The sequence below is a fragment of the Molossus molossus genome, unplaced genomic scaffold (genome assembly GCF_014108415.1).
Source record: "Molossus molossus isolate mMolMol1 unplaced genomic scaffold, mMolMol1.p scaffold_m16_p_3, whole genome shotgun sequence".
NCBI lineage: Eukaryota > Metazoa > Chordata > Mammalia > Chiroptera > Molossidae > Molossus > Molossus molossus.
This window is the reverse complement of record NW_023425366.1, coordinates 123,614,487-123,625,957: the sequence shown is the minus strand read 5'-3', so window position 1 is coordinate 123,625,957 and position 11,471 is coordinate 123,614,487. Positions and strand designations below refer to the sequence as shown.

General features: G+C 54.4%; 1 protein-coding gene and 1 non-coding gene across 3 annotated transcripts; both read left to right on the top strand.

Moving 5' to 3' along the window:
* Positions 1-857: 857 nt before the first annotated feature.
* On the top strand, positions 858-964 carry LOC118642958. Its single transcript, XR_004961867.1, has one exon. It is a non-coding gene; the product is annotated as a U6 spliceosomal RNA (small nuclear RNA).
* Positions 965-5,545: 4,581 nt separating this feature from the next.
* CORO1A (coronin 1A) lies at positions 5,546-10,989 on the top strand. Of its 2 annotated transcripts, none has more exons than XM_036279988.1 (11): positions 5,546-5,672; positions 7,201-7,399; positions 8,569-8,691; positions 8,783-8,912; positions 8,996-9,180; positions 9,340-9,459; positions 9,642-9,746; positions 9,860-10,005; positions 10,123-10,180; positions 10,293-10,508; positions 10,769-10,989. In XM_036279988.1, the coding sequence occupies exons 2-11, from the start codon at positions 7,202-7,204 to the stop codon at positions 10,871-10,873; spliced, it is 1,386 nt and encodes a 461-aa protein (XP_036135881.1). In that variant the 5' UTR covers positions 5,546-5,672; position 7,201; the 3' UTR covers positions 10,874-10,989. The 2 variants fall into 2 exon arrangements, with proteins under 2 accessions (XP_036135881.1, XP_036135882.1); XM_036279989.1 differs by lacking the exon at positions 5,546-5,672 and adding an exon at positions 6,023-6,330.
* The last annotated feature ends 482 nt before the right edge of the window (positions 10,990-11,471 follow it).

Genomic DNA, 11,471 nt, shown 5'->3' with positions numbered 1-11,471 from the left:
GGATAAAAAAAGAAGACGAAGACACAGGTTAAAAACAAAAGACACAGGTTGAGGTCCCTCATGATCTGCCTCCTGCTGACCTTGTCAGCTCTGTGCTTCCTCCTTCATCCCAAGCTCCTGAGGCTCAGGTCATGGTGAAGAGCACGCCACTCCCTAAGACGTCATTGTCTTTATCTGAATTGCTTTTCTCTCTTTCCCCTCCATTCCCCGCTGGCAAACTCCTATTCAAGACCCGGTTTAAATGTAACATCATCCATCCATTCCACTAACATCTGCGAACTGTCTACACGCTTCACCTGGCTCGCCCTCCTGACTCCGCTCCTCTCCGCCGGTGTGACACCTCTGCTTCGAGAGGTCGCCTGCACGGTTGAATGGACTCATGGGTTTCAGAGTCAGGCAGACTTGTATTTGAATCCCAGTTTGTGTGACCTTGGGTAGGTTGTTTTTCTCCTCTGAGCCTCGATTTTGTCCTCTGTGAAAAAGGAAAATAAAATACCTCATAGGGCTTTTAAGGTGTTTTAGTGATGGAATGTTGGTGCACACCGAGGATCTAGTGCTGCTTGCGGTCAGGACTCTTGGTCGTAAGTGACCGTCTTAATTTTTAAAATCTCCTTTTAGCCCTGGCCGGTTTGGCTCAGCGGTTAGAGCAGCGGTCCTGAGAGTCCCGGGTTCGGTTCCCGCTAAGGCCACGTACCTCAGTTGAAGTTTGTCCCCGGCCCTGGTTGGGTTGTGCGGGTGGCAGCCACTCGATGTGTCCCTTTCATGTCCATGCTTCTCTCTCTCTTCCTCCCACTCTATCCGAACAAAAAAATGGAAAAATGTCCTCGGGTGAGGATAAAAAAAAAAAACTCCTCTTAGTGCTCGCTTCAGCAGCACATATACTAAAACTGGAACGATGCAGAGAAGAGTAGCATGGCCCCTGCGCAAGGATGACACGCAAATTCATGAAGTGTTCCATAAAAAATGAAAATAAAATCTTCTTTTATAGTTGATTTGTTTAAATCAGGATCCAAAGAAAGTACACATATTACAGTTATTTGATAGATTTCTTAAGACTCTTTTAATGTTTCCCTCCTTTTCTTTTAATGCCATTTATTTGTTGACGCTAGGTCATTTGTCCTATAAAATTGTCCACATTCTAGATTTAGGTAATAATTGCTTCCATGCAGTATTGTTTAATCTGTTATTTTATCTCCCTTATTTACTATCAACTAGTAGTTAGATCTGGAGGCTTGATTACATTCAAGATGGTGCTTATGATGGGGATTTTGGTAATAACACTACAAAGGGGCTGTTGCATGCTTATTGCATCATTTTATCAGAGGCACATGATGTCCAGTTGTCCTACTTTTGGCGATGTTAAGATTGACTGATGGGTTCCTTTCTTAGGTGATCATGAAAATTTGCACATAACTTGAGCATTAGATGATATTAAGAAATCATTGTTAATATTTTAGGTGTATTTATCTGTTACATAATGGTATTGTTTCTAGGTTAAAATAAAAATCCTTATCTGACACGCAATGACATGGATGAATATCAAAACATTTTGCTAGTGAAAAAAGCCAGACCCGTTATGTATTATTTTATTTGCATGAAACATTCTAGAACAGGAAATGCTAATCTATACTGACAGAAAGCATGTCGTGGTTGCCTGGGGCTGAGGGCTGGGACTGACGACAGAAGGCACGAGGCAACTTTCAGGGGTGATAGAAATACTTCACATCTTGATTACGGTGGCGATTACATGGGTATATACAATTGTCAAAACTAGCTGGACCATGCACTTACAATGAATATACTTTATTGAATGGAAATAAAGATGTATTTTATTATATATAAATAAAGTTGATCTTAAAAGGAAATAAAATAAGATTGTAACTAGAATAAAGAGAATCCATTCAAAACAGCTACAAAACTATAATATACCTATAGGGAAATAATCTAATGTTATACAACACCTTTACAGAGAAAATTATAAAATTTTATTAAAGAACATAAAAGAACACATAAATATAGAGAGAAATACATCATATTCATGGATGGAAGGCTTAATATTCTTCCCAAATTGATTTATGCAGTTAATACAATTTTATTAAAAATGCTGAGAGTTCTTTTTTTAAGTCTTTGTCACCTAGAGGTAAATAATAAAGTATTTAATTTGAAATGCTATAATGTTTGGGATTTAATAGATTCCAAGAAAATAATGTGGAAGAAGAAAGGAATCAATATTGACCTTGTGTTGGTAACTGAAGCCTGGTGATGGGCACACCTTTTTGGATTTGAAAGGGAGCAGCGCTGGTGGTTGAGCGCCGACCCTGCACCAAGGGGTCGCCGGTTCAGTTCCGGGTCAGGATGCATGCCCAGGTTGTGGGCCCGATCCCCAGTGGGGGGCATGCAGGAGGCGGCCAATCAGTGTTCTCTCTCATTGGTGTTTCTGTCTCTCTCCCTCTGTCTTCTTCTCCCTCTAACATCAATAAAAAGAAAAAATAAAGAGAACATTTTTAAGAAAGGAAAGGAGTAGTGCTGTGCCCCTTGTAGTGTGAGGGAAGAGCACTGGGCTGGGGCGGCCGGGGGTGGTGAAGCTACACTTCTCCAGTCGTCCTCCTCCATCTTGCTCTATGGCCTCTTTAAAAAAAAAAAAAATGTTTTTATTGATTTTTTTAGAGAGAGAGGAAGGGAGAGATAGAAACATCAATCAGCTGCCTCCTGCACACCCCCTACTGAAACCGAGCCCACAACCCGGGCATGTGCCCTGACTGGGAATCGAACCGGGACCTTTCAGCCATGGGATGATGCTCAGTCCACTGAGCCACACCAGCCGGGCTCTACGGCCTCTTTAGGGTGGGACAGACCAGAGAAGGTCTTGCAGGCCTTGCTAAGGAGTTTGGCCTTTACCCACGTTCAGCATTTCAGTCCCTCTCTACTCGATGACTCTGGCACCTTGGAAGGGCCCCTGGTCCTGCCTCCCTCCTTGGTGGGTGGACCAGTCAGAACTAGTTCAGTTGCAAGCACCAGAAATCCAACTCAAATATATTGTCTTAGCGCCCTGGCCAGTTTGGCTCAGCGGTTAGAGCGTCGGCCTGCGGTCCTGAGAGACCCGGGTTCGGTTCCCGCTAAGGGCACGTACCTCGGCTGCAGTTTGTCCCCGGCCCTGGTCGGTTGTGCGGGTGGCAGCCACTCGATGTGTTCCTTTCACATCGATGTTTCTCTCTCTCTCTCTGTTCCTCTCTCTCCCTCCCACTCTACCTGAACAAAAAATGGAAAAATGTCCTTGGGTGAGGATAAAAAACAAAAAACAAATATATTGTCTTAGGTGGAAAAAGGAAGTTATGCCTTAGGTGACAGGAAAGTTGAGGAGTTCAGGCACAGCCTAATCCAGACACTCAAATGATGCCGTGACTATGTCTGTCCTCATAGCTCACCTCTGCGGTCCTCTGTGTAAGCGCATTCTGACTAGCTTTTCCTACCCGGTGACAAGATGGTCACTACTAGTGCTGAGCTTACAGCTCTCAGCTTGCTAACCCCCAGGGGAAAGAGGGGCTTCTTTTTCTTAGCAGCTGTAATAAGTCTGCTTCTCATCACGTAGACTCTAATCAATGCCCATCGCTGAACCAATCAGAAAAGGTTGCTTTGACTGGGCCGGCCCGGCCACGCGCCTACCCTGAGCCTCCTCCGGAACCTGAGGGATTGCCGGTGAGGAAAGCTGGTTCCCCAAAGGAAAAGATGGTAAGATGCTGGGCCAGCAGCGCGCTGCAGGAGCACCTCCAACACCCCTCAGCGGGAGGCGCCAGCCTCCTCTTAAACACACGGAGAGCCCCATGGCAGGGCCTTCACCGCCCACCACTGAGCTAACTCTCACTCTGTCCACCGACATCGCTTCCTCGTACCCCCACCCCGGGCCTTGCAGCAGCCCACCCCGTCTGCCCCCATCCCACTGCAGACCAACTGGAAGGTGAAAGCAGCTCCCCCAACCTTCCCAACCTTTCCCTCTCCAGGCCCGGCAGGTTCATTGCCTGGGGCGTGATTTTCCGCCCCTCACCCACTGCTTGCTCTCTGCTTGGAAATGAGATGCTTCAGGGCCAAGTTCCTCTCTGTAAAGTGGGGGCAGTATGTGCCACGAGAGTGTTGTGAGGGTTCACCGAGTGTAGCATATTTATAGCATTTAGAACAGTGCCCAGCATCTAGTAGGCACTCAGCAAATGCCAGCTGTTATTCTTACCACTGCAGCCGGACACTACATCACAGTCGCTGCCCATCCCTCTCTAGTCCAACCCAGTAGCAGGTTCTCAGGTACAATACAACCCACTGGTTTTTGCAACAGAATAATCTGTAGAATACTTACACATACATTGTCTCATTTGAGCCTCATAGCTTTGTGAGGTGGGCAGGACAAATCATATTTATCCCCCATTTACAGATGAAGAAACTGAGCTTCAGAGAGGTTAGACCAAGATCACGCAACCAATCAGTGGTGGAGGTAGGATTTGAACCAGTCCCTTGAAATGAATGTTTTGGGACCTTTGCTCAGGTTGCCCCTCAGCCGATAAGACCTGTAGTCAGGCCTGTTGGCTCTCTCACCCTTTCAGACCCAGGTCAAATACTCTGTAAACAGTAATAGTGATACGAGCTAACATTTATTAAGCACTTGCTCCATTCTACATGAGACACATAGGCTTTCCTGTCCCTATAGTTACAGAGGGAGAAACTGAGGCTCAGAGAGGTTAAGTAACCTGCCCAAGGTTGCTCGGCGGGTGCGACAGCAGGAGTCAAACCCACAAAGCGCTCTGATTCTAGCACAGGCTTTTCTTGCCCCTGGGTGTGGTCTCTGAATCCAAGGATGGGCACAAAGTCCTCCTTCCTCTGAAGTCAAGTCGGGGCTTCTGCCCCTGCCTAGGTCCCTTGGAGCTGTTTGCTCCCCTCCTTCCAGGAGGTGAGAGCTCCTTGAGGCAGGAACCTGCTCCTTCACCTAGCAGCCCCGCACAGAGAGGTGCTCCACGTGCCGTAGTCCGTGTGTTCCGGGGGCAGGCGGGCGGAGGTGCTCCTAGATGAAGATTTGAGAACTGAGAGCTTAAGTGACTCTTCCAAGGCCACCGACCTGTACATGTAGGAGCCTGGACAGAACCCGGGGCCCCCGGGTGCAGCTCGCGCAGGGCTTTCCCTCGTCCTCGCTGGTCCTCGGCTCTGTTCTCTGCCTGCGGGGGCAGCGACAGCAGCACAGCCCCGGCGGGGGTGGGCGTGGGGGCCCGTGCAAGGCCTGGTGGGCACGGTGCCAAGGGAAGGATGGCGAGAGGCTGGGAGTAGACTGAAGGGGGGAAGAAGGAGCAGAGTATTTTTGCATTTTGACATTAAAAAGTGCAGATTGGACTGTCAGCGACTGGCCAGCAGCATCTGTTTTGGCTCGGAATTGGCAGCGTAGGGCACGGAGCTTCTGGATGGAGGGAGGGGAAGGAGGCTGCGAGCTGGTGGGGCGAGGCGGCGCCTCCGCCGAGGGAAGGGCTCTGTCCTTTAAGAGCTCCGCCCAAAGGGGCGCTGCCACCCCTAAGGAGGCGGGTGGCCGGGCTTCTCATTCATTGTCTTGACAAGAGCATCCTCAGCGGGCAGTCTTTGGCTCCTCTAGCGCCTTCCTCCTCCTTCTCTCCCTCCTCCATTTGGGGAGGTCTCAGCAGCAGGTAAGCCTGGGGTCCCCCGGGAAGGGACTAGGCGTCGCTGTCCTGGGCCACCTGTGGGGCAGGCTGAGCTGAGCAGGCTGAGCTTGGCAGAAGCCCGGTGTGGGGGTGGACAGGCTGTCAGCGCGCGCCGGTGCTGAGATGAGGACAGAGCCCTGCGTGGAGGGGACTCGCCCGAGGGTGTGGGTTCGCGTGGGAGGCTCTATCTGTGTCCGAGAGCCCCCAGAAGAGGCGAGGGTGAGGGGCCACAGCAGCCAAGATGGAGGTGGGGGGTCAGGACACGTGTGGGGCCCTCGCGCTCCCCAGAATGGGAGTCTTTGGGGTGGGGGGCAGGGACAGGGTGGGGTGACCAAGCAGCTGCCCTAAGCTTGGAGACAGGAAGGGGTTGAGAGCAAAACAAGAAAAGACCAAGTTCCCCTTTCCGTGGTTTCCGGGCCTGGTACCTGCGGTGGGGGAGGAGGCAGGGTGGGGCGAGGGCTTCCTGTCCTCCCACCTCCGGTTTGGGGCTCTTGGCTCCCCAAACCCAGGCTTCTCACCTGGGACTGATCCCTGCCCCCAGACTGTTCTCACACATCCACCCATGCTCCTCACTGTGAGTCACCAGAGACGCACAGGGTGGGCGAGGGGGCTGGAGCCCCTGTGAAGAGGACCAGGCCCTGAGGTGAAGCTGGGGCGGTAGGACGCTCCCAGCAGGCAGCCTGGGTCCCTGTACTGCCCAGGCACCCCGACCCTGGTACCCTGCCAGCCAGAGGCAGTCCCCTCCGCTTCCCTTGCTCTCTGCCCGGCAGTGGGGGAAAACCATCCTAGCTGGACCTCAGAGAAGTCAGCCAGGCCTCCCCTTCACAGGATGTCAGTTCCTGTGTAGAGTTCCAGTGGGGTGGAGACGGCCCTCAGGGCACCTGCTTAAGTGGAGGCAGAGGCAGAGGAGTGGGGAGGAGGAGGAACCGGGACCGGGGCCATCTGCCCATTTGTGGTGCCCAGAGACCTGCTGGGGAAGCCATCCTGACACTGAAGAATGTGGCTCCTGGGCAGGCCCACGTGCTAGTTCCCTCTGTGTCCAGCCCTGTGCCAGAGGCGAGGAGGTCAGCCCTGCCCTGCCTGTAGGAGGCTCCCCATATGGGTGAGAGGGGCGTAAGGTTTGGACACTGAGACCAGGAGAACCCCCTCCGCACTGTCTGCTGAAGCCTCCTGGTGTGAACCATCGGAGGGGTTCTCCTCGGCCAGTCCACTGACATCTCACTAGGCGCTGCCGCACCAACTCTGCTGCGGAGGCGGGGACTCAGGCCTGAGGGGTGTGGGGTGGTGGGCTTGCAGGTTAGCTGGAGTGAGCAGGGGTGCAGAAGGCGAGAGGAATGTGAGGGTGGCAGGATGTCAGTTACAGACAACGGTGGGGGGCAGGGAGCCCTGGATGAGGCTGGGAAAGTTAAATATCAGGCTGAGGGGTGTCCTGGGGGAGACAGGAACCACTGTAAGGTCAGAATTGGCTTGAAAGGAGAAAGGCTCTGAACCTGTGTGTCCCCCCCACCCCCAGGATGAGCCGGCAGGTGGTCCGCTCCAGCAAGTTTCGCCACGTGTTCGGACAGCCAGCTAAGGCAGACCAGTGCTATGAGGATGTCCGCGTCTCACAGACCACCTGGGACAGTGGCTTCTGTGCTGTCAACCCCAAGTTTGTGGCCCTGATCTGTGAGGCCAGTGGGGGAGGGGCCTTCCTGGTGCTGCCCCTGAGCAAGGTGAGCCTCTGGAGCCCTGGGAGCAGCAGTCCTTTACCTGATTAGGTGACCGTCACCAAGCTTTTCTTGGCCACAGTGTTGTCATCAGTAAAACTGAGCTGGGCTAAATGAGCCTTAAGCTTTCTCCAGCTCTTCAATGGAAACTGAGTCTCAGAGGGGAGATGGCATGAGAAGGATGATCACACAGTGAGTCCTGAGACCCAGGGTCTCTCAAGCCTCAGCCTAGGCCTTCTCCCCCAGGAGCACAGAGGGGGTGAGCTGGGGTCTGGGCACCAGCAGTGCTCTTAGAATTGGCAGGGAGTCCGGGTGTGGGCCTGTCAGAGCCCTTGGGAACCCAGCAAGTTCAGGCCCCCAGCTCACAGGCAGGGATGATGTAAGAGGGCCTTCTCCTCTGCCTCAGCCCTGCCCTCCTTCTGACCCTGTCCCCCCACCCCTGCTGTCTGCTGACCCCTACTCCCAGCACACTCCTGTGCTCTTGAGGGGTGAGACAGGAAGGGGAGATGGGACCTAAGTTGTTACCTTAAAAGGGCCGATGGAAGCAAAGAGAAGAGGAAGTGGTTGTCGGGGTGAGAGCGGGGCCGCTCTTCACTCAGGAAGCCCTTCTGCAGCAGCTGTCCCCGGAAGTGGCCATTTCCAAACCTCTGCTCCTGTCTAGGGGCAGTTGTCACAGACTTCCTGGTCCCTCTCCTTTTGGAAGGACCCATGCCCACAGCCCCACTATTCACACACACGTCCCTGGGGAATGCTAAACTCACTACAGTGGGCTCCTCCTTCCCCACCACCTGTCTCAGGCCTTGGCCTGTGTGCCATGCAAGCCTTACTCAGGGAAGCTGGGGGAGGGGTGGGGGCCCTCAGGGTGCCAATGAGAAACAGACAGAGATGGCAGGAACTTGCCCAGGATCTGACAGAAAGGCAGGACCAGGACCTGGCATGGCCCTGGTGCCCAACCCTATACCTCTGATCCATGCTTCATGTGGCCAGCCCTTCTGAGTTGTCCTGACAACCCTGGCCTGGGGCAAACCGAGGACCAAACCCTCCCACCCTAGGCCCTGCTCCACTTCCCAGGGATCCTGCAGCCTTCCTCTCTCTGCAGCTCTGAAGGGGTGTGGGGAGGTTGGATTGAGCTTGGGGGGCAAAAGCACCTCCCTCAGAGGTGCTGTGTCCTCCAGACTGGACGTGTGGACAAGAATGCGCCCACGGTCTGTGGCCACACAGCCCCGGTGCTGGACATCGCCTGGTGCCCACACAATGATAATGTCATTGCCAGTGGCTCCGAGGATTGCACAGTCATGGTGAGTGGTGGTGGGGACATGGGCAAGGAGGGCGCTCCAGGCTGGGATCTGACATTGGAGTGCCCAAGACTCACTCGCCTCTTCTCTGCAGGTTTGGGAGATCCCAGATGGGGGCCTGACGCTGCCCCTGCGGGAGCCTGTCGTCACCCTGGAGGGCCACACCAAGCGTGTGGGCATCGTGGCCTGGCACCCCACAGCCCAGAATGTGCTGCTCAGTGCAGGTGCCTGGGGGGAGAAGAGGGGTGGCCGGTCACCTGAGAGCTAGGGGGTTGGCTCATGGCTTCTGACACTGGGCATTACCCAGGTTGCGACAACGTGATCCTGGTGTGGGACGTGGGCACTGGGGCGGCCGTGCTGACGCTGGGCGCCGATGTGCACCCGGACACAATCTACAGCGTGGACTGGAGCCGAGACGGCGCCCTCATCTGTACGTCCTGCCGCGACAAGCGCGTGCGCATCATCGAGCCCCGCAAAGGCACCATTGTAGCTGTGAGTTGCCTTGAACTGTGACCCTTGACCCAGACACCTTCACCCCTCCTACCTACCACCAACGGGGCTGCTAGATGCTCTCCTCTCTTGTCCCTGGCTGGGGTCTGGCCCTTAGGGTGTGTGTATGGGTGTCTGACAGACCACCTCCTTTCCTTCCAGGAGAAGGACCGTCCTCACGAGGGGACCCGGCCTGTGCGAGCTGTGTTCGTTTCCGAAGGAAAGATCCTGACCACGGGATTCAGCCGCATGAGTGAGCGGCAGGTGGCGCTGTGGGACATGGTGAGTGCGGAGACTCTGAAGCCTGGAGGCTTAGTCCCTGCCCTCCAACCTGCCTGGCCCTATGCCCATGGGCCCCTTTACCCACAGTGAGATGAGAGTTTCCACTGGTTGGTCTGTAAAGGTCCCCCCAACCCTGGGGTCTGATGTGGCCTAACTCAGTTACCTCCCACATGTCTCTACAGAAGCACCTAGAGGAGCCGCTGTCCCTGCAGGAGCTGGACACAAGCAGCGGCGTCCTGCTGCCCTTCTTTGACCCTGATACCAACATTGTCTACCTCTGTGGCAAGGTGGCCCAGTTGGGCAAGGGGATCAGGGGAGGGAGGTGGGCAGAAGGGCTTGGAAACGACCACGCTGCAGGCATCTGTCGGTGTTGATCTTCCCTTGCACCCACCACCTGCAGGGTGACAGCTCTATTCGGTACTTCGAGATCACTTCTGAGGCCCCATTCCTGCACTATCTCTCCATGTTCAGTTCCAAGGAGTCCCAGCGTGGCATGGGCTACATGCCCAAACGTGGCCTGGAGGTGAACAAGTGTGAGATTGCCAGGTGACTGACCCCTAACCCTGTCCTGAACATGTTCCTTGGGCAGCACTGAACTCAGCGCTGACCTTCAGTCCCAGCCCAACTATGCTGTGGGCACTGCTCACCTTCCTGTTTCCACAGATTCTACAAACTGCACGAGCGGAGGTGTGAGCCCATCGCCATGACAGTGCCTAGAAAGGTGATGCCCCCATGTCCCTCCCTGGGCTCTGGGCTGGGCACTGACCTTGCAGAGCTGCAGGGTGGTGGTGTGGCCTAAGCACACTCTTAACCAACCTTGGCCTTGCCCACAGTCGGACCTGTTCCAGGAGGACCTGTATCCACCCACTGCAGGGCCTGATGCTGCCCTCACAGCTGAGGAGTGGCTGGGGGGTCGGGATGCTGGGGCCCTCCTCATTTCCCTCAAGGATGGCTACATGCCCCCAAAGAGCCGGGAGCTGAGGGTCAACCGGGGCCTGGACACTGGACGCAGGAGGACAGTACCAGAGACCAGTGGCACTCCAAGCTCGGTGAGAGGCGGATGGGAGGCTGGAGTCAGGGTGGAAAGACAGGATAGGGCAGGGGCTGCTCTTGATGTGGTCATTGACCAGTGGAAAATCCTGGGGCTGCGGAAAACAGGTTTCAGGCTTACATGCCTCTAGCTCTCTGGGCAGCAACTGGCTGAGACAGAAGGTCCCAACCCTTGGGCTCTTGGGAGGAGACTCAGTGGATGCCAGGGTAAGGAGCGTGCAGGATGGAGCTGGGCCTAATGCAGTGCTGGGTCCTTCAGGACGTCGTGTCCCGGCTGGAGGAGGAGATGAGGAAGCTCCAGGCCACAGTGCAGGAGCTACAGAAGCGCTTGGACAGGCTGGAGGAGACAGTCCAGGCCAAGTAGAAGACGTGGGGCCTTCAGCTGGAGCCCATGGCATTGCCTCCCTCCCCTTCCAGTCACATTCCACTCCTCAGGCCACAGTGGCAGATACAATAATAAAATGGCTTTATTTTCTGGTACCTCTCAGACTGATGACTGGGCACCTGAGTGCTGAACCGACATACCCTTGAGCTTCCCCCTCAGAAACCTTGATGAGATTGACCCACGGCAGGGGCTGAGGGGTGCCTTGGAATGCCCTAGACCAGGGAACAGGTTCGGTGGGTGGGAGCCCCCTTTCTGGTGCGGGCTGAGGGCTTGCTGTTCTCCAGCTGCCAGGTGTGAGCTACTCACGGCCCCAGCCTGGGGTCTCAAGAACTCCCATGTTTACCCCAAACTCGCCTTTTCTAGTCAACCACATCAGATTACATGCAACTGTACTGACTGTCGCTTGTGGGGAAATGAACAACCAGATATTACATGACATCTTTCAAACGGTAGGGTAGGCCCCAGGGGTCCTTTTCTAAGGAGAAAGACACCTTCCTAATGCCGTGACCCTTTAATGCAGTTCCTCATGTTGTGGTGACCCCCAACCATAAAATCACCTTTGTTGCCACTTCATAAC

Coding starts and splice junctions, on each gene's coding strand:
- CORO1A (XM_036279988.1), top strand. CDS start 7,202: ATGAGCCGGCAGGTGGTCCGCTCCAGCAAGTTTCGCCACGTGTTCGGA. Junction 9,460..9,641: donor AGGTGGCGCTGTGGGACATG/GTGAGTGCGGAG, acceptor ATGTCTCTACAG/AAGCACCTAGAGGAGCCGCT. Junction 10,181..10,292: donor CCATGACAGTGCCTAGAAAG/GTGATGCCCCCA, acceptor CCTTGCCCACAG/TCGGACCTGTTCCAGGAGGA.